Genomic DNA, 21,519 nt, shown 5'->3' on the forward strand with positions numbered 1-21,519 from the left:
TTTGTTTGGGGGCGGGGTCAGCACGTTGTAGCGTCATGAGGAGGCGCGGCCTGGGTGGGCGTGGCCGGTGCGAGGATGAGGCGCGGCCTCTGCGCTCGGCCGTTCCGGATTTCCTTTTTGCGGCGGCAGGTCCCCCAAGCTGTCGCAAAATCAACTGGAAATATAACGATGGTTCCTGGTAAATCTCACTGATGGCAGAAAATCCGACAGACGGCAATGTCCTGTGAGGGTGACAGGAGCGTCGAGAATCAGAGTAGGATTAGACGTTGGCTGAAAGAGGACTGGATTTCTGACTCAAGGCATAGCAAGCACCGGGAACCAGAGCCGAGAAAGAAAATTCGGACATTAAAGAAGTGAGAGATGAGAAAGATCGAGAATAGATCAAGGGAGAAATGCTGGAGAAACAGATAAAAAGTGAAACATTGATGCTAATGGAGATGGAAATGAACTGAGTTGGAGATAGAGGAGGGAGTAAGGAAGGATACAGAGAGAGAGAGAGAGGGGAAAAAAACGGAGAAGGGGGACGAGAGTGAGAGGGAGACTGCAATGAATTGGGAAAAGAGCGATCGACCAAGGACTCAAAATTACTTGGTGTGGCTGTCAGAGAGCTTGTTTTCTCGTACCAGGCCAGAGAAGAGTTAGGTTGATGTAACTGGATTAAAAGAGGATAATAATAAGAAAATCGTACTGAAGCTAAAATTGTAGGGTTGACCTTCTTTGTAGTACAATCAGCATATTGTGGAGAGGTTTTACAATTGAAATTTAAGATAGCAAGACAAAGTTTTTTTTTGTGCTATGTTTTACTCCTGTACTCTTGTCCTCTCCTGAGACCTGATAGAAAGAGGAATTATTAGAAACAGAGACTCTGCAGGACAAATCAACAACACTTCAATTAGAAGCTGGAAGATAAAGGACGAAGGGAAGGTGCTAGTGGCCAAAGGATGTGGTTGCAGCAGCGTTTGAAGGGGTTACCAATGCTGCTTTCAAGCAGCTGGGCCAGAAGAATGCTGGGAGGCCTAGGTATCCTGTTGATCTTTTACTGGTACCTGGCATCAGAAGGTGGGTTCAGGTTGTTCTCTGGCTCTGAGGACCCCAGAACAGTGACAGACAATTGTCTTCAGGTAGAGACCCAACAATGGAAGGCAGCTGTAGAGAACAGCAATGGCCTGATGAGTGTAATTGGTGCAGACAATAGAGGACAATTATCTGGCCCAGCTGTGGTTGGCAATGGTCATCTAGTTGTGGATGCTCTTTCAAATCAGCTTTGGGTAGCATCAGCTCCTGCCTCAGGTCTTGCTGCCATTCACCTGACAGATTATGTGCCATTGGTAGTTTTGAAATCACTCAGTGTTCGTTCAGTATCCAGAGCTGCACTCATCCACTTTCAGGAGGGCCTGGTTCGATTGTTCCAGTGTATACAGATTGGACTGTCCCACAAATATAGGGAGTGTATCACCCTTCGTGAGGATGTGATTGTGCATCGGAGCAGGCCCCATCTTATACTGCAGAAGATTCACATTTCCAACCCCAGTGATAGGGCTACAGTCTTTGAAGTCAATAACAAGCCATCCATCATTGGAAACAAATTTTCCTCTAGTGTGGAGAAGCACAATGACCAGGAGTTTCTACTATTATCGGGAAGAGTTCTGACAGAGGAAAGGGAGACCATTCTAGTGGTGGTGGCCACAGAGAAAATGGCCAACAGGCTGCAGTTAGCAGCAAAGTCTGAATTCACTGAACATGTGGTGTCAGTGGTTTATACGCTTCAGTTAGTTGACTTAACAAAATTGGAAGAATCATTCAGTAAACTGAGAGATGCAGCAAAAGTGGAAATGTCTGAGCTGCTGAGAATGGGAGCAGAAGAACTGTATCGTGAACATCAGAAGATGTGGGGTGATTTAATAATCTCAGGTAAGCTACTGTGTGTAGTCTCGATTGATCTTCACTGTGACCACTGTAATAGTTCAATAATATATTGATATGTACTGTCTAGACTCTCTCAGAACAGCTGTGTTCCTGGAAAAGAGGGATAATGCTCATGAGAAAAAGGCCATGAGCCCATAAACTGACCTGAATGGAAATATCAGTGTCTCACATTAGCCTCCCCCTCCTGGAATCTTATTGATTTATGTTTATTTTCTGCAGAAACATATTTATTTAGGTATCCAACAGCAGATAGATGATCTGAAGCATTAACACTTTTTTTTTGTTTCTACAGATGCTGACTTGCTGAGCATTTTCAGCATTTGTTTTATTAAAATTTTGCATCTTTAATTTCTGCAATATTTTGCTTTTGTTTCATTTGGCAATTAATCAGTCTCACTGTCAGTTTTTTAAATAGTTTTATTCTTGCATGGGATGTGGGTTTTGTTGCCAAGGCTGGTGATTGTTGCCCATCCCTGGTTCCATTGAAGTAATTAGCTCTGCAGGGCATTTCAGAGAGCAATTAAAAGTCAGCGATATTACTGAGAGCCTGGAACCTCATGTAGACTAGACCAGGTAAGAAAGGAGATTTTCTCCTTAGGATATCAGCGAACCTGATGAGTTTTTGTAATGATTGACAATGGTCGCCATTAAACTAGCTTTTAAAGCCAAATTACATTGATACACGGGTAATATTTGAATTCATAGTGGGAATTTAACCCATCTTCCTAGAACGTTAACTTGGGTCTTTGGATTACTGGTCCAGTGATCATGTAGTTCTGATTAAGACAAGTTGGAGTTGGGTTTTACCCCCTTTTAAGTCTATTTAAGGCTAATGGACATAAATTAGTGATTGACAAGTGAATTGAGGCTAATGGGTTCAGATGCAAATGTGGAACTGAGACTACTACCAGACTGGCTAGAGTCAATAGACAATAGGTGAAGGAGTAGGCCATTCTGCCCTTCGAGTCTGCACCACCATTCAATGTGATCATGGCTGATCAGCCTTAATCAGTATCCTGTTCCTGCTTTATCTCCATAACCCTTGATTCCATAATCCTTGAGAGCTCTATCCAGCTCTTTCTTAAATGATTCCAGAGACTGGGCCTCCACTGCCCTCTGGGGCAGGGCATTCCACACAGCCACCACTCTCTAGATGAAGAAGTTTCTCCTCATCTCTGTCCTAAATGGTCTACCCTGTATTTTTAAGCTGTGTCCTCTGGTTCGACACTCCCCCATCAGCGGAAACATGTTTCCTGCCTCCAGAGTGTTCAAACCTTTAATAATCTTATATGTCTGAATCAGATCCCGTCTCAGTCTTCTAAACTCAAGCCTCCCACCACTGAGGTCAGACTAACTGGTCTATAATTTCCTGCTTTCTCTCTCCCACCTTTCTTAAAAAGTGGTACAACATTAGCCACCCTCCAATCCACAGGAACTGATCCCGAATCTATCGAACTCTGGAAAATAACCACCAACGCATCCACGATTTCTCAAGCCACCTCCTTCAGTACCCTGGGATGTAGATCATCAGGCCCTGGGGACTTATCAACCTTCAGACCTAATAGTCTCTCCAACACCAATTCCTGGCAAATATAAATTCCCTTCAGTTCAGATCCTTCAGCCACTGTTACCTCAGGGAGATTGCTTGTGTTTTCCCCAGTGAACACAGATCTGAAGTACCAATTCAATTCTTCTGCCATTTCTTTGTTCCCCGTAATATATTCCCCTGTTTCTGTCTTCAAGGGCCCAATTTTAGTCTTAACCATTTTTTTGCCTTTCACATACCTAAAAAAACTTTTACTATCCTCCTTTATATTATTGGCCAGTTTACCTTCGTACTTCATTTTTTCTCTGCATATTTCCTTCTTAGTAATCCTCTGTTGTTCTTTAAAAGCTTCCTAGTCCTCTGTTTTCCCACTTATCTTTGCTATGTTATACTTTTTCTCTTTTAACTTTATATGTTTCTTAACTTCCCTCGTCAGCCACGGCCACCCATGCCGCCTCCTAGGATCTTTCTTCCTTTTTGGAATGAACTGATCCTGCAACTTCTGCATTATACACAGAAATAGCTGCCATTGTTCCTCCACTGTCATTCCTGCTAAAATATTGCACTATTGAACTTTGGCCTGCTCCTCCCTCATAGCTCCATAGTTTCCTTTATTCAACAGAAATATTGTCACCTCCGATTGTACCCTCTCCCTCTCAAATTGCAGATTGAAGCTTATTGTATTATGGTTACTACTTCCCAATGGCTCCTTCACTTCGAGGTCCCTGACCAATTCTGGTTCGCTGCACAATACCAGATCCAGAATTGCCTTCTCCCTGGTCGGCTCCAGCACCAGCTGTTCTAAGAATCTCTTTCTTGAGGTCCAATACCATCCTGATTCTCCCAGTCTACTTGCATGTTGAAATCCCCCATATCAACTGTAGTAACATCTTTGCGACAGGCCAATTTCAGCTCCTGATTTAACTTGCATCCGAAATCCAGACTACTGTTTGGGGGCCTGTAGATAACTCCCAAGAGGGTCTTTTTACCCTTAGTATTTCTCAGCTCTATCCACACTGACTCTACCTCACCTGATTCTAGGTCCCTCCTCGCAAGGGACTGAATATCATCCCTTACCAACATGGCCACCCCACCCCCTCTGCCCGTCAGTCTGTCCTTACGATAGCACGTGTAGCCTTGCCCTGTCCACTTGAAGCCACGTCTCAGTTATCCCCACAATATCATATCTGCCAATTTCCAAAAGAGCCTCAAGCTCATCCATCTTATTTCTAATGCTTCATGCATTCATGTATAGTATTTTTAATTTGTTACTGCCCTCACCCTTCCCATCAACTCTTATTTCACTCAACCTTACAGCATGATCCCTTTCTGAGTTTTCTGCCTCATTGATACAGTTGTCTTTCTTGACTTCCCTTGTTCTAACTTTCCCTCCAATTTCCTTCTTAAACATCCAGTTTGTCCCCTCCACCCCCCCCCCCCCCCCCACCCCGCTACTTAGTTTAAAGGTAGCTGTGTTGCAGTAGCAAACCTGCCTGCCAGAATGCTGGTCCCTAACCTATTAAGGTGCAAACCGTCTCTCTTTAGAATTTATGTTTACCATAAAACATACCCCAGTGATCCAAGAATTTAATCCTTGCTTCCTGCACCAGTTCCCCAGCCACACGTTCAAGTCCATTATCTCCCTGTTTCTGGCCTCACCAGCCTGAGGAACTGGAAGCAATTTGATTCGATGTGAATGGTGAAGCAAACTGAAACTCCTGCCCACAAGTTCTCTGTTCCTGTGTTTGAGACAGCGTTGTATACATCCTTCAGAAACAAATTGGAATGAACTATTGACACCGATCCAAACAACCAAGCTCCTAATGGTGTGATCAGCTTTTTACCATAGCAGGGAGAAACAGTGACATTTTATCATGAGTCAACACATGAAGCTTGGGCTGAAAACAATCAAGTCAGCCTTTGGCATGGTTGGTGCAGAACCTTGGTGCTGGTCAGTGAGTTTGCTTCTGATATTCCGGAAATATGAGTTACTCTCTTTTCCCCCAGGACCACTAAGACCAGTTCTACATCACCTGCAGCCTGCTCGCTCCCTGAGGTGCTTTTGTTGGTTTCACGTTATTTGACCTCTTTGACCCATTGCCATTTGTTGGGAAAATTAGTCTTTCCTAAGTGAGTTAGTGCCACTTTAGTGCATTCATATTCCAAGAGGTCTTGGAGATTCACTTCTTAGTCTGCATTGACGCAAGTTCTCAGCTATTATTCAGAGTGTATGATAATCCCACTGTCTGTGCATTTCAGTGTCATTGTGACATCTTTGCATAGATTTAACATCTTGTGGGTAGCAGGGAGGGGTGGTGCGACAGGAACTGATATAAAAGCTACCTGATGCCATGTAGTGGTTGAAACCATGATTGTGGCTATATCTGCACTGTTACATTCTTCTCACCATGCCCCTCTCTCATCCTGCTCACCTCTCACTCTTAATTCCCTCATCCATCCATCCATCCACTTCTACTCCATTCGTTGCAATCACCTTAGTCTTACCTTCCTCACCTTTTCTCACTACGCCCCCTTCACACCTTGGTCTGGGCCATGCTGACTAGAGGTTCTAGATTCTCCTGTGAATATCGGTGTACCCTGAGGCTGAGGGGATGAGAGTGAATCTTGTTAAGTGTTCACAATGATCTGCCTTTTTCTGTTCCAGGTGTGGAAATGAAGAAGATCACTGATTTGCACACCCCTTCCAGTGTGACTGTGAACAGAACCCTCTTCTATGTTCTTTCCATGTCAGCAGCTCCTCTCCTGGATGTGCGGAGTGGGGCTGAAGAACGGGAGAAACTGGAGGCCAACCTGAATTATGCAGATCATTGTTTCAGTGGCCATGCCACAATGCATGCAGAGAACCTGTGGCCTGAGGAGATTTCTAGTGTAGTTCGCTTGCTGCAGCTCACTAACCTGTGGAGACTCACACTGCAGAAACGAGGCTGCAGAAGCTTATTGGCAGCTGGCTCACATGGCATGCTTCAAGGGATGGTCATGAGCTTTGGGGGCCTACAGTTTACAGAAAACCACCTGCAGTTCCAGGCTGATCCCTCTGTCCTGCACAACAGCTACCTGCTGCGAGGGATTCATTACAACAAGGACCTTATCAACCTAGCAGTGTTATTGGATGGGGAGAACAAACCTTTTCTTCATGTCTCTGTCAAACCTCAGGACAAACCAGTCAAACTGTACGGCTGTGAGGCAGGCTGCATGAATGATCCAGTGGAACTGACTTCGGAGATTAAAGATCATATATTTCCTGTCATGGTAACACGTCCCATCACTCCCTTACTGTACATCTCGACTGACCTGACCCACCTGCAGGCACTGAGACACACACTCCACCTGAAGGCAATCCTTGCTCATGAGGATCACATGGCTGAACAGTACCCAGGTCTCCCCTTCCTCTTCTGGTTCAGTGTGGCGTCACTCATCACCTTGTTCCACCTCTTCCTCTTCAAACTCATCTACAACGAATACTGTGGCCCAGGCGCCAAGCCCATATTCAGGAGTAAGGTATAAATCTTCAGTGGGACTCCCTATCTCTGCTTGCTAGTTGGGAGCCATGCTACATTCTGACTCTTACAATCTTTCTGAGATGGGAATGCCTGTGGGTCTGTGGTGCTAAAGGAGATTTGTTTTTCTTTCTGGTGAGACCTTTTAATCTTTGTTGCCAGCACAAAGACCCTGATTCAAACTTGGAACAATATGCTTCCTGACATAAATCAATTTTTTAGTTTGCACTACAAATTTTAGGTTGAGCAGAATCAAAGCTTGTATTTGTGTGTGTGCCCGCGTGCCTGGCTCAATTATACCCACTGAAAAATTATCAATGCAAAATACTTGATAAAGTAGCTTTATCAGAGCTCGTTGTTTTAAGTGTGGTATCCGCACAGAGTGCAGGTGAAGGGGATCCTTTCTGCTCTCTCAGCATAATGTTTTGGGAGATTTGATGTAAGGGCAGATCAAATGAGATAAATAATTTCAGACTGATTTGAAGCAATGTCCAAATTGAAGAACTGTTTTATGACACCAGTAACTTTTAGTGGCTCTGAAGGTGAACAGTGGGAGCCTGAGTGGGTATTGATTGTGCAGAATGGAATCTGAGCATATGCAGCATGAATTGGTGCCTGACTGTCTTTTGCTTCAGTCCAATCTGACAGGGTCCTGCTTTACAGCTTAGTTAAGACTCAGTCAAATTTCACCAAGCCTCCTCTAAATTCAGAACAATTCCAGTCTCTGAAGTGATTTCCTGAACCAGTGTGAAATCTATACAGAACGCAGAGTCGGCAAGTATAAATTTTAATATAAAATTGGAAAGTAAACCTGTGGTTAATCAGTGTCAACACGATCCCTGAGACATGTTCTGGTTCATTCTTTCTAATGTGAGCATGCAGAGTTTTGGAGTGGGTGGGACTGTGATGGACCCTGCCAGCAACCATGCTGTTCAAACAAAGCTATTTGAATCCACAAATTTTGGTTGTGACTGTTACAGAGCGAGTGAACCTTAATGAGTTTGTCTTTCGTACACCAGGAAACCCAAAACATTTCACTTTGACCTTATTACTGAAAAAGAAACTGTACTGTGAAATAGGACAATGATTGGACTGAGCAGAAAGGACTGGATGTCAGTGAGTTTATCAAGTGAGCTTTCAAGACATCCAGCCCAGCAGGCACAAACATTCAGTTTCCAGCGCCTGGGATCACTATGCATGATTGTTAGTGCCTGTAAACAACAGGAGGAAACAGATTACGGGTCTTAATAGGGTGTCTCCACAGTTGAAATAGCCAGCTTCCACTCTTGATTCATTACTCTGGTGTTAATCAGCAAAAAAATCAATGGGCACTTATTTGGTACAGCAGATGTTCATGACATAGTATGAAACCACACTCCACCAACAGCACCAAACTCTCCCCTCAACAACAGATTCACCCACATCACAGACTCACTGTTCCTTAGTATTCCCTTTGGTCAGAGTTTGCTGAGAACTCTTGGGTAGAGGTGAATGATTTTACCTCCTGTCAATAGATGTGAGTTTTTATTGATTTTATTTGTAAACTCTGCTTGTGTGTGAATGCTCTGAGGGTTGTATTCATTATTTCACGGAGTTTATAAGTGACCTGACTTGGGGCATGAAGTTTGCAAAGGATCAGGCTGGTGACTATAATATTCCCAATCATTCATTCTATTAATACACAATAAACCATGCTCTGAAGTTGCTATGTTCTTGGGTGTCACTGGAGCTATACTTTGCCTATGAGACTTTTATAATCTACTGTTGTTCTTTCGCCTCTTGGATCATGGAATAAAAGGCAATGTTTTGGCTCAAGAGCAAGCAAGTAGTTGCTGTACCGGCAAGTACATAGAAAGTACTATTGTGCTAGTGACGGTTATTTCAAGGAGATCCTGAGTTCTGTAACATAGACATACTTACTCACACTTCAGACTAGTTTAAACAAAACCCTGTTATTTAGTAGCAGCTTTAGAACAGATAAAAACAAACAAACCATCAAACCAGCTCTGGCATTAATTTACATGAGGGCTGCTGTTTTCCACTTTTATTGTCTCCCACTGTAGTGTGTAAGGATTTTTATAAACTATCTGACATGATGCAGAATCTTCATTCTGCCCACATTATGTGCTGCTTAGTTTGAAATTGTCCAATCCCAGTGAGTGCCCCCAACTACCCTGCAGCCACTTGGCCTGCTGTTCAGGTTACAGTCAAATGAAGCATGTCCCCATCTTGGGAAGAATCAGATGAACAGTTTCTCATTCACTTTGCCTGTGGTGCTCTCTTGGGCTGTTTACAAAGCAGCATGCATGGGCTTGAGATCAGTGTGGTTAAACAAACCCAGGTTATGGGATAGTCTGTGTCAAATAAATATCAAACTGGATTGGGAACTGTTGGTACCTTTTAATTTTCATTCCCTGTTTATTAATATCCATGTTACTCCTGATTATTAAGATCTAACATTTAGCCCCCAGATTATTAACTCTGCATTAAAATGGTCCTGAATATTCTTGCTGTACTTCGCAACTGTCCTTAGTTCTGTTTGTTATTATTATCCCAATTGTTAGTGTTTTCCATTGTTACTGTCCTATGGTTCATACCATTGAATGTTACTGCTCTGAGTTCATCCATTATTGCTGCCTTTAATAATGCTATTCTTTGTTACTGTCCTGCTCTATTGCTACCTTGATCATGTTTACCGAGGGTCAGTATTTTTGTGTTCACTTGGCTTTTTGATCAGTTTTCCTGTTGGATTCTGGCTTGGGTGAATTGCTTTTTGCAGTCTGAAAGTTTGACAAGTTTTCAAGTATGTTGGTTACAGTTTTCTCTTTGTCAATTAAACAGGATATCGAAATAATGCCATGAAATGGTTCTTATCCTGTTTCATCATGACCTTGTGTGGCTGTTGACACCTGTAGGCTTAAGGATTAGAAGGTGATGTGGCCATCAGCATCGGGTGAGACTGCAACTACAAACAGATCCCTTTTGTTGGTTTTTTAAAAAAAAAATGGCAGTGCATTAATTTATTTGCTAAAAGAATGTGAAATTGCATTAAACACTGGATATTAGACAACCTGCAACAAAGCTGTCACTTGTCACCTAACTGACATTGAACTGGTATTCCAGACAGAAAACCATGAAACTTTGTTATCTCTAGTGAAATCACCTTGTGTTTTCTAGCAGTATATGGGCTAGGGAGTGAGGGAATACTTTTCTGAATCGGTTATGTGGCCTTTGTTTATCAGATTCAAAACTGTCATGTAGGGAGAGAACTGTGGGAAATTGTTTCTGATTGAAATGATGTTGTGGGGTGATATTGCTGTGGGATTTTGTAATGATGCTGTTCACGGTTTGAAGTAAATGCCATCATTGTGACACATGAATTAAATTTTGGATTGATTGCGAACCAGTTACGTCCTTTTTCTGGCTATTTTGCAATATTTTATGAACAAAATTGCCACCACTGGTAGGTTTAAATATATTTTGTACTTCTTCAGTGTAAATTTTGTACTTCAGTAAGTGATAGTGATGAAGTATCCAAGTGTCATTTGCTGTTGTTGCATCCTGCCTGAGGCTGTAACTCTCAGTTAAGGCTGTAACTCTCAGTTAAGTCTGTAACAGAACTTCTCGTGCACAATGGCCAAAACTACCTGCATTATTTCTGTAGCATCAAATGTTGGTTTAACTCACCATTACATTAACAGCAGCAATTAAAGTGGAATCAATTGTACAATTGCTACCATTTATGAACAGTGAAGGACAGTTTCCACTTGCTCAATAATTGAGGCTGTTAATCAGAGATGCTGTTTTCAATCCTCACTCTTTGTTCAAGGCACTTATTCAGAGGTAACTAGATGTGGGTTCTGTATCCTTGATTAGGGAATGGGGAATGAACCAAGGTTTAGAATCCAGATCTGCATGGAGTACCACATGTCAGGCAGATTAGGTGTATGAATGTTGCGTAAAGTCAGGATCAGATGTGATGCATCCTACAGTTGTAAACATCAACTCTCAACCTAATCTCACCATGAACAATGACAGTTGGGTTAGTATATTCATACCCCAATGATAGTCTGGAATAATGAGGCAGTGTCGTTGGAGCTTTCTGCTCCAAAAGAGTAGAAGAAGCTTTACGCTGTATCTAACACCGTGCTGACCTTATCCTAGGAATGTTTGATGGGGACAGTGAAAATGAAAGCTTTGCTTTCTATTTGAGAAGAATATTGAAATCTTTACAACAAAAACACATCGCTGGAGAAACTCAGCATATCTAGCAACATCTGCAGGAAGAAAGCACAGTTAATGTTTCAGGTCCATCAACTCTTCATCAGAACAGTCAGCAGCTAGGGAAAAGTGGTATTTAGGCTGATGACAAAGTTTGGGGTGTGGAGATGGTGTGCAGTGAGAGAGAAATAAAAGTAGGAGGTAAATAAGGAGATTATAGATAGCAAGCCAGGAGAGAAGAAAACTTGAATAAGTGATAATAGGAGCTAAGAGTAGAGAGAATTTTTCATTTCTGTCTCTGGACTTCACAACCTATCAACTCTCTCCTTCTCTTAGCTACCCTCCATCCCAACTTAATCTTCAGCACAAATACTATTCTATTTCCTTGCTGCTAACAGTTCTGATGAAGAGTCACTGGACTCTGCTTTCTTCCCACAGATGCTACCAGATCTGCTGTGTTTCGCCAGCAATTTCTGTTTTTGTTTCAGATATTCTGCAGCTACAGCTCTTTGTTTTAGTAGAAGCTTTGCTTTCAATTTAAAAGAGCCGAAGGCAATTTTCTCCATTTGCCCTGTACTGACCTGGCAAAGTTTTGGATATTATCGCACTGATTCATTGAATGATGGCTGGTTTGTATGTATCTTCGGTTCTCTGTCTGAAGCTAAATCCTTGGGATTAGTTCCTGAACCATGGCCAAAAGGCTGTGATTTTATGTAGCTACTGGTAGTGTGAGGATACAGTTTCCAAGCTTATTTCAGCCATAGTGAGCCCTATGCTGCTGGCATTAATGTGATCCTACAAGCTAGCCATCTACCTCAGTAGTCTTCTTTATATATGTAAATATAAAATCACAACATTTTTCCTATAGTGTGGAACTCAAAACTACTTAGGCTCCAGTCAGGGTCTTGTTGGGATATACCTAGTTAATTTGTTGTTGACCTCAGTATTCTTTATTTATGGCCTAATTCATGGCGGTGTACATTTAAGACTGTAAACCTGAATCTCCAAATCCACATCACCAGCCTTTCCTCAATGGAGAATGACTTCTTTAAGTGGTTTTCAGTATATCACGTTTACTGCTGTTGAAATCTATCTGCCACATTTTTTGCACATCACAACATTTTTTTTTGTTGCAGATATGTTTTGAAATCAAGCAGGGTGTGTGATTAAAATTAAACTGATAGCAGAAAAACGCCAAAGACGTGAAAGACCACGAGACTGTCCTATTGGTGATCAGTAGTGGATTAGAAAATACGTGTTTACTTTTTACTCTATTACCTATCTTCTTGTCATGAAATAAAGTCTGATTATAATTGCAAGTAACAGAAAAGAGCGGTAGGTATGCAGTGTTGTCACAAACTGGATTCTCTAGTTAGAAAGTTACATGAGAGAGTTAGTGACACAAACGTGCTCCTAGAAACCGACTCAATGTGTGGTTGTCGAAGCAAAGAAGACAGATGAAGAGTGCGTGGGCATGCCAAGACCTCTCCATACTGGCCAAAGCTTTCTTCTCCGTGCATTGTGCTTCACACTAATCGCAGCTTTCACATTTAAAGGGCTGTCAGAAATGAAATAATACTGTAGCTTTGCACCCCGGACTCTAGCCACTGGTAGAAACTCACTCAGGAAGATACATTCATGACAATCAGAGCGACGCTCCCTCCCAGTTACATTGTTGCGGCTGCGATACATCTTTCTCCTGTTTTGATAAAATTCACAAATAATTTTGCATAAGCAACGGCCCGTGTCGACCTGAAATCAGGAGTTATATAAAAGCGTGAGGAAGAACCTTCTTTCAGCGTGAGGAAGAACCTTCTTTCAGCATGAGGCCTAACCGTGACTGGCAGAGTGATTGTTCATCGCCATCACTGTCAATATATCATCGTCAGGCAGCCGGGAATGGACTTTTGCACAAACCTTATAAATATGACCCTATTTCCTGTTACTAGGACCAATCGATTTCATTCCAATATAAAGCGACCGCATTAACGAGGAAGCTCCGAGGGTTTCTTTTTGATGAACGCCCACTTAAATCCATCAGTGTTTTTTTACAGCATAGAGAAGCCCTTCACAACATGGCTGCTGGGGAAAAATAAGCACTACCGCAGTTAGGCGGTAGTATGGGGGAAATATTAAAAAGGAAAAATAGAGGCCCTTCAGCCCATCGCGTCCGCGTCGGTCATCAAATACCCATCTCTTATAGTTCCATTTTCTATCACTCGGCCTTGTACTCAATGGCGTTTCAAGTGTTCGTCAAAATACATCTTAACTGTCGTTGGTGTTCCCGCATCTACCATCATTTTAGGCGGTGATAGCCACAGTCCTGTGGGTGAAGTATTACCCCTTCAAATTCCCTCTAACCCTGTCCCTTACCTTAAAGCCGTGTCCCATGGTTACTGTCTCCTGTATTACGAGAAAACGTTTCCCCCTCATCAACGCTGAGGAAGAGTCACATCATCGTAACGTTCACTCTACTTTTCTCTCCACAGATGCTGCCGGGTCTGTTGGATTTCTTCAGCACTTTCTGCTTTTGTTTCAGATTCCCAACATCCACCGTTCTTTGTTCCATCTCTCCCGAGCTACCCTGCCTGGTCCTCCCCTGCTCCTGCTCATTCAGCGAAGCCTTTAATATTCCATACTGTTAAAAGCTCATTCTCATGTAAAGGTGTTTTGGACTCTGCTTTCACAATAGTAATGTCCCTATCCTGGGACAGGAAGGCCCATCTTCAGGTCGCATCTGTTCCGGAGGTCTGCATAGGCTGATCAGAGGAAAAAAATAGATTAAATAGAACAAAAATAGAATCCCACATTGTAGCCACCCTGTGTGCTTTGAAGGTCCCATTTAACTCTATTCACTATCACCTCTTTCTGCCAATCCTTTAGTAGGTAGAAACAATGTTTACCTGTCTCTATGATAATACTCTAACGGGCACCCCTCAGCAAACGTATCGAATTTCTCTTTATGAGTGTGACTCCCTATCCCTGGTAATGTCCCATTGAATCTTCACTGTTCTTGGTCACTATGTTATTCCTTAAATGAAACCCAAAGTGTGCAGAGTGCTCTAGCTGGGGTCCAAATAAGGACCTACACGTTCCAAGTGGATGTTTGTTTAAGCGGTGGAGGAGCAGCTTTGCTGAGTCACAGAGATGGAAACAGCACGGAAACAGACCCTTCGGTCCAACTCGTCCATGCTGACCAGATATCCCAACCTAATCTAGTCCCATTTGCCAGCACTTGGCCCATATCCCTCTTAAACCCTTATTTATATACCCATCCAGATGTCTTTTAGTGTTCGGATACTGTGTATGAGAGCAACTGATGGAATCGGGCGAGGATTCTGCCTGTTGGCGGCGACTCCATCAGACTTCCCCCTGTGCAGCATATTGTCTGGCTCTGAATATGAGTCGGTCTCAGGTGGACTATCTTTGTATCGTCCTCTCCATTTCCAAACATCAAAAGGACCTCTGGTAAAATGCTGCGTCGTCAGAACAAACAAGTTGATCTCCAATTGCTCAACAGAATGAATATTCAATTTCGGTCACAAACTCGGAAATTATACAGCAGATGGCTCACTGCATAAAATAGAATTAATTAAGTGGTTGAAGGTGAGTCGACTTTTCAGGTTTAATCATAAAAGCACAAGTTCGGTGGAGGTCGATGTTGCCAAATATTGCTCCATGATGCTGATAGGACAAATTACTCTCATAGTTCACGCTTTTGCTGTCAATGCCAGCTCCCTTCCAGCACCTATTGAACAATGGGTACATTTGCAGTACAGGTACAGAGCTAGGACTGATGTTTCAGTCTCGATTTAAGTTTGGCCACGAGTCCATGCTAACAGCTTACCTTCAGAAACATTTGTGAATGTTCTCCTGGGCAGCCCGCGCCTTCATAAACTTGAAGTTCATCGAAAACTGTCGTCTTTATATTTTTTTGCATTTTATTCGTTACTATTCGAGGTGTAATATATGACAGGGGACTTTGTAAATGGAAGTAACTTTTTGTCAATTGAAGTATCATTTGTTGCTTTCGTTAAGCTAACTACCTCTTCATGATCAGTATTTAATATTATATGAATTATAATACACCTTTTCCTCAGAAATAACGGGTCTAGTTGAAGTGTATTGTATCTTGCCCGTTGCTTACACGGTGAAAAACAAACTCTCCCAATTTTGTGTACCTTACAAATGTATAATTTAATTCCAGGGTGTAGATTTTTCTAATAAGGTCTTGTGTATTGTCAGTGTCAGCTTTTCCTTACCAGTCTTTTTAAGAGGTTAAAACAAAGTTCGCTTAAAGAAAATTACACGATCTGTTCGATAACAACAGCCCATGCAGGCGAGTTATCATTTTACCTCGTTCATGGGATTTGGAGTTTTCTGACTATTCTCCATCTCTAAATCGCTCTTTAGTCCGGGCTGAGGAGCTGCCTTTCTGAACTGTTGTAGCTCTGGGATTGGGGGGTTTGGGGTGGTGGTGGGGGGGGGGGGGGGGGGAGGGTGCCCGTAGCGGTTATGGAAGGAGTTTCAGGATTTTGACTCAGTGACAGTGAATAAACAGTTCCAACACAGGATGGTATGCAGCTTGGAGGGAAACGTGCAGGTGGTGGTATTCCCACCTATCAGTTGGTCTTATCTGGTTGAGGCCAAGGATTTGGAAGGCACTATGAAATGGGGAGAATAATTCCCACGGCTGGAAGTGGACAGGAATGGCTGCCGAATCCCAACCGGATACATAGTGGCTAGAATGGAATTCTTACTATTTACCTGGTGGATTTTTTTCACAGACTTTATTCCAAAAAGATGATTAGGTGATTCTACGAATTATTAAATGATGTTTGTATGAAGTGCTATGCTTTGTCGGTGGAATGTTATTTTGCAGCCCTTAAACTTCAGACAGTATCCCGGGTGGGATGCCTCTGGCATAGTATTTTGTCAGGTGGACGGAGTCTGGATGGTCAGGTCTGATGGTCTTTATTCCCTGGCTGAATATCAAAAAAAGTTGCAAAGTATATCTTAACTGCTTGAGATGAGTGTAACTGAACGCATGTAATTTATTACTCGAGAGAGCTAATTGTGGTACTGAGTGAGAGATTGGGAACGATTTATTTGCACAAGAAGTTTTAGAGCGTGCAGGCTGGGAATGAATCTTAGAAAGCCCCACTTTTCTCCCTGACGATAGCACATCGCCCGCCTGTGACACCTGCAGCGGAAACTCGGTTCAGTTGCAGCCAGAGAACAAGCCGCCCAATTGGACCAACGGGAAACGACTGAACGGATATCGCTCGTTTCACCCCGAATCCAATTCCTTGGAAAACCACGAACTCGCTTCTCTTCCTAAACTGCAGTTAAGGCAAAACGCAGAGGCAGATTCGCAAAGAGCGGAGGGGTAGACGAAAGGCCAGGAAAATCCTGGGTAAGAGGGAAATAGTTTCTGAAGGAATAGCCAGAGGTGACCTTCCCACGTCTAATGGCAGGCGACTGTCTGTCTTCAGAGCAATGCTGGTTTCCATACTCCGGGACTGTCTGGAGCTGGGGTTTGGGAGTTGGGGGGGGGGGGGGGGTTGGTGGTGGTTTGACTGAGGGCTGGAGGCTGGCGGGAGATTCTTCCATCTCTCTCTCTCTCTGGTGGTGACTTCATTGGTTCAATTTGGCCACATGGGACACTCTTCCTCTCATTCGCTCTCACATCGAGTGGCGGACCCTGACCTCCGCCAGCTGCAGGTTGTCCGGTGGCGTTTTCAAGTCCCGTGATGCCAGGGCCCGTCCTCACCGGCTCTAGGAGGCACTGAGAGATTCCGGTGGGTGTCAGGGTTTCGTGTTGGCTCACACCTCACTGTACTTTGCTCATGTCTGCAGCCAGCTGGAGAATTGAGGCTGGTCTCTCCTTGGGGGTTCAGCCTCCCTCCTCCGCTAAAGGGAAAGCCATGGCGATCCAGAGTCGGCAAGTGAAACGGCCCCAGGATCAGGGGTGTAAGGACACAGCTTCAGACTCGCTCTGTGACATTTACAGGTAAACAGACTCAGTTTAACAGACTGGAACACGAGGTTCAACAGGCGCCTGTGGTCGGTCTGTAGATCAGATGAATTTTAACGAATAAAGTATTGGAAATTCTCAGCAAATCAGTCAGTTCAGAAAGATTAACCTTTTGAAAATCCGGCTGACTGCAGTTCTGAGGGAGGCTCTCTGAACCCGAAACGTTAATTCTGATTTCTCTCCAGAGATGTTGTCATACCTGCTGAGCTTTTACAGCAATTTCTGTTTTTATTTTGTTTCTGATTTCCGCAAGTTCTCTATTTTGTTTTCGATGTTGAGCTTTTTTTCAGCTTGTCGAGTTATCTCAGATTTCCAGCAGGTTTTTTTAGTTTCGTTCCGCTGTTACCTAACTAACCTCCATCAGTCCGGTCCGTTTTCTAAGCGGCAGAAATTAAATCCTACATTTACTGCGGTCTACTCAGTTCTCCGGCGACACAGGCCGAGATGAGTTTTACATTAAGTTGGGAATGAGATGCGGAGCGGAGTCCAGAAACAGGCATCGAACGGCGGGGCTGAGGCAGAGGAGGCCTCGGGACAAAAGTGACGATTGTTTTTTTACCGAACACCGTCCGCCTGCGCAAATTCCGTTGATTAACGGAATAATCGGAGCTGGGCCTGGGCCGTGTTAAATATAAACCTGGCAACAATTTTGTGATGGCGAAATAACACACTAGCCTCTCGCCCGGCCATCAAATGTAAATAAAATATCGAAATCTGCAAAGGCAAACATAAACATAAATTGCTGGAAAGCTTCTGCAGGTCTGGCAGCATCCGTGGAGAGCAATCAGAGCTAACATTTAGGGTCGAGTGACCATTCCCCTGGAAATTGGAAAACTCCAGATTTGGAGCCATGATGTGGAGGTACCGGTGTTGGACGGGGGTCAGAAGTCACACGACACCAGGTTAAAGTCCAACAGGTTGACTTGAAGTCACAAGCTTTCGGAGCTGCTCTGAAAACTTGTGATTTCAAATAGACCTGTTGGACCATAACCTGGTCAAAAAGTGTGGCGCTGGAGAAACACAACCGGTCAGGCAGCATCCGAGGAACAGGAGAGTCGACGTTTTGATCATAAGCTGTACATCAGGAGTGCGTTTTTCCAGCACCGTACTTATTGACTCCGATCTCCAGCACCTGCAGTCCTCACTTTCTCCCAGTGGACTATAACCTGGTGTCCTGGGACTTCTGAAGTTGGCTGAAATAATCGGGAAACGATCGGGAAGATGTGAGGCATTGACCCTTTTGTTGAAGGTTTCGGAGGGATGAGCGTGTACTCGGGATTTCAGTCTCTCAGAATGATCGCTGTTCTGATGAAAAAACACAATTCGTCAACTCAGTAAAATGTTGGTTCTGGGTAATTTTAGGCAGCAGTTTTTTAGGCACTCCTTTACCACTTCCTGCCCTGGGCCGATCAAGATAATGGCAATCTGACCCTAGGTCTGAAAATAATTTTGCATTTGACAGAGGAGTTTGATTTATTCGCTTTTAAAACGAATGCACGCTGAACTCTTACAGCCGTTTAACCCGGAGCAGAAACTACACCACAATATGTAATTTGGCAATGAGTATACCCACATTTACTTAAAAATATCTCGGTTCTGTGTATTTAGAAACAAACACAAAAAGAGAGGTAGATTTTGGCTTTATCCAATGGTGTAACAGGGGTGAGTGGGTAGGTACCCAAACCCATTCTATTCCAAACGCAGGAAAGACATAAAGTGGGCTTCGGACCGACGATCACACGCACGAAGTCACAATCTACCCCTGACAATGAGAGCGGGACGCAGATGCACAATATTTCAGAGAAACAGAGAGAACGAAACAGAATGATATCTCGTGTGACAGAGACAGGGGGAACAAGAGGCCATTTCACGTCCTCAATTCGTTGCAAACATCAATGGAATGGTGGCTGATGGTAACATTTGAATGCGACCAAAATCGAGAATTAAGAGTCTAATGGTGACCACGGTCAGGAGAAATAAAAAACCCACCTGGTTCACTACTGTCTATAAGGGAGGGTAACTGTCATCTTTACCTAGATTAGAGTGGTGCTGGAAAAGCACAGCAGGTCAGACGGCACCGAGGAGCAGGAAAATCGACGTTTCGGGCAAAAGCCCTTCATCAGGAATGAAGGCAGGGAGCCTCCAGGGTGGAGAGGTAAATAGGAGGGGGTGGGGTGGGGCTGAGGAGAAGGTAGCCAAGAATAACAGCTTCAGGGCAGAGGAGATGACCTGGGGGTTGCAGTGTGAGAGAGAGAGAGAGACTCACTGAGGTTCTTGTAGAGAGAGGAGGAGAACTTCTTCAAGGTCGGCATCTTTACCTGGTCTGGTCTGGTCTGGATGTGACTCCAGACCCGCAGCAATGGAATTGACTCTTAACGGCCCTCTGGGCAATAAATGCTGGCCTGATCAGACATCCACATCCCAGGAACGAATAGAAAGAAAATCTGCAAATCCCTCCGAGGCTAACACAGCCTCCCTGAGGGCTGTAGCAGTCTGAATTGCTGGCAGTACTCTGGATGTGGTCTGAACAGCAGATTGCTCCTGCCTCCTGTTTCTCGAATCATATAGGCCAGCAGTCCAGAAACCTTTCTGGTTTATTTTCTGTCCTTGTGGGTGACATTTTAACGATTTATGTCCAGGGATCCTCGCCCTTAAGTCTCTTTAGACCTTTGACCCATTCTGCATTTTCACTATTTAGAAAAGAACAAAGTCCTTTCTTTCTGTACAAGTGGATAGCAGCACTGTGTCAAACTGGCCAAAAGCCGGGGGGTAACATGTTTGCAGTCCGAGCGACAGAGAAACGTGGAGACACCCACAGACACTCCAGAGTTCAAAATCACACAACACCAGGTTACAGTCCAACAGGTTTATTTGGAAGCACTAGCTTTCGGAGCGCTGCTTCATCACCTAGTCACCCACTGGCAGTAAGTAGGTGGCTGATTGATGGTTCATTGCAGCCTTGAGACTCTCTGTGTAAGAGCGGCGGCTGGTCAGCCTCAAAGGCAGCTTTTCCTGACCTTGTTCCCTGTCTTCCAGGTGTGTGCCCCCACCTGAAGCGGGAGGAAACCGCACTGTCCGCAGGATCGGAGCCGCTTGCCTTCTGTCCTTGGCCGCCTTGCTGGGCTCGATTTGTCTTGACCTGAACAGCAACCTGAGAACGTGGAGAGAGACAAAGAATGCGCTCCAGGCTGTGGCTTCCTGCAGAAACCTTCTCCTCCTTCACCTGATCAACCGGCTGCAGGAAGAACGTGCCTCTGTCTGGTGGCGTCCAAACAGCTCCTCGGTCACCCACAGCAGCGACTGGATCCAGGTCACCTGCAAAGAACTGGCGCTCGCCATCCGGAGAAGCCACTCGGGCTGTTTGAAGGAAGAATTTCCTTGTCCCCAGTTTGTGAATGGAAGCACAGAGATTGCAAACTGGCCGCTTGATGAGGATGAGGGGGACAATCCCATCTCGTTCATTATCTCCAACCTACTGAGGGCCCTCGAGGGCCCAGAAAGAGACCTGAGCCTGGCCAGGTCTAACCAGGACTGGGCAGATGTGCTGTCTCTCAGGATGGTACTTAGATCCAAGGAGGAGATGTTCATGTGGTACAGGTCACAGCTCGCCGCCTCCTCACAGCACGCTGGACCAGGGGACCCTCCGACAACATGGCACCAAATCTCCACCAGGCTGAACCATGCTCTGTTCATGTCAGAAAACATGCAGGGCTGCTGCAGAAAGAACATGAATCTCTCGCTCCACTTTACTGACTGTGAAGGGGTCTGTCAGTTCATACCTTCCACTGACCTGGTGTCTCAAACGTCCCAGAGGGATGTGATACTTCACCACATCAGCTTTATCCAGGATTGTCTACTTCACACCAGCACAGACTCGATGCGAGAGAAATCCAGAGACATTCTGTCTGCCGTGAGCTTCCGGGTCACCTTGTTGAGCACCGCCTGCCTCATTTACCCGATAGTGTTGCTCTCCTTCAAACAGATGACCGAATGGGTCCAGAACTATGCCCGGGGCCTGAAGGAGCGCACTGAGGAGCTGAAGCGGCAGAGGCGCCTGGCCGAGGACCTCCTGCATCAGATGTTACCCAAGTCGGTGGCGAAACAGCTGCGGAGGCGCGAACATGTCGAAGCGGAGAGTTATGAACAGGTAGCTTTCTTGAGGTCCCACTCCAGAGAGAGTGTCTCCAGTACTTTCCGCTTTTATTTAAGCTTACTCAGTGGCTCGGTGCCATTGCTCAGTCCAGCAATCTCTAGATATGTTCCAAGGAACC

At 44.4% G+C, this 21,519-nt stretch overlaps 2 protein-coding genes across 2 annotated transcripts in view; both read left to right on the forward strand.

Annotated features, from left to right (window-relative positions):
- Positions 1-168: 168 nt before the first annotated feature.
- kiaa2013 (KIAA2013 ortholog) lies at positions 169-10,396 on the forward strand. Its single transcript, XM_072586430.1, has 3 exons — positions 169-1,911; positions 6,138-6,991; positions 9,832-10,396. The coding sequence occupies exons 1-3, from the start codon at positions 942-944 to the stop codon at positions 9,850-9,852; spliced, it is 1,845 nt and encodes a 614-aa protein (XP_072442531.1). The 5' UTR covers positions 169-941; the 3' UTR covers positions 9,853-10,396.
- Positions 10,397-17,138: 6,742 nt separating this feature from the next.
- Positions 17,139-21,519, forward strand: part of LOC140487251 (uncharacterized) — a 29,480-nt gene continuing 25,099 nt past the window's right edge. Inside the window, exons 1-2 of the mRNA XM_072586878.1 lie at positions 17,139-17,224; positions 20,285-21,395. Of these exons, the coding sequence (XP_072442979.1) occupies positions 17,139-17,224; positions 20,285-21,395 (1,197 nt within the window). The remainder of the gene's footprint in view (positions 17,225-20,284; positions 21,396-21,519) is intronic.

This window comes from Chiloscyllium punctatum, chromosome 16 (genome assembly GCF_047496795.1).
Source record: "Chiloscyllium punctatum isolate Juve2018m chromosome 16, sChiPun1.3, whole genome shotgun sequence".
Taxonomy (NCBI): domain Eukaryota; kingdom Metazoa; phylum Chordata; class Chondrichthyes; order Orectolobiformes; family Hemiscylliidae; genus Chiloscyllium; species Chiloscyllium punctatum.

Bases quoted from the DNA above. Each gene is read 5' to 3' on its own strand.
- kiaa2013 (XM_072586430.1), top strand. From the start codon at position 942: ATGTGGTTGCAGCAGCGTTTGAAGGGGTTACCAATGCTGCTTTCAAGC. The intron at 1,912-6,137 runs GTAAGCTACTGT...TTTCTGTTCCAG, and splicing joins GGGTGATTTAATAATCTCAG to GTGTGGAAATGAAGAAGATC. The intron at 6,992-9,831 runs GTATAAATCTTC...TCAATTAAACAG, and splicing joins AGCCCATATTCAGGAGTAAG to GATATCGAAATAATGCCATG.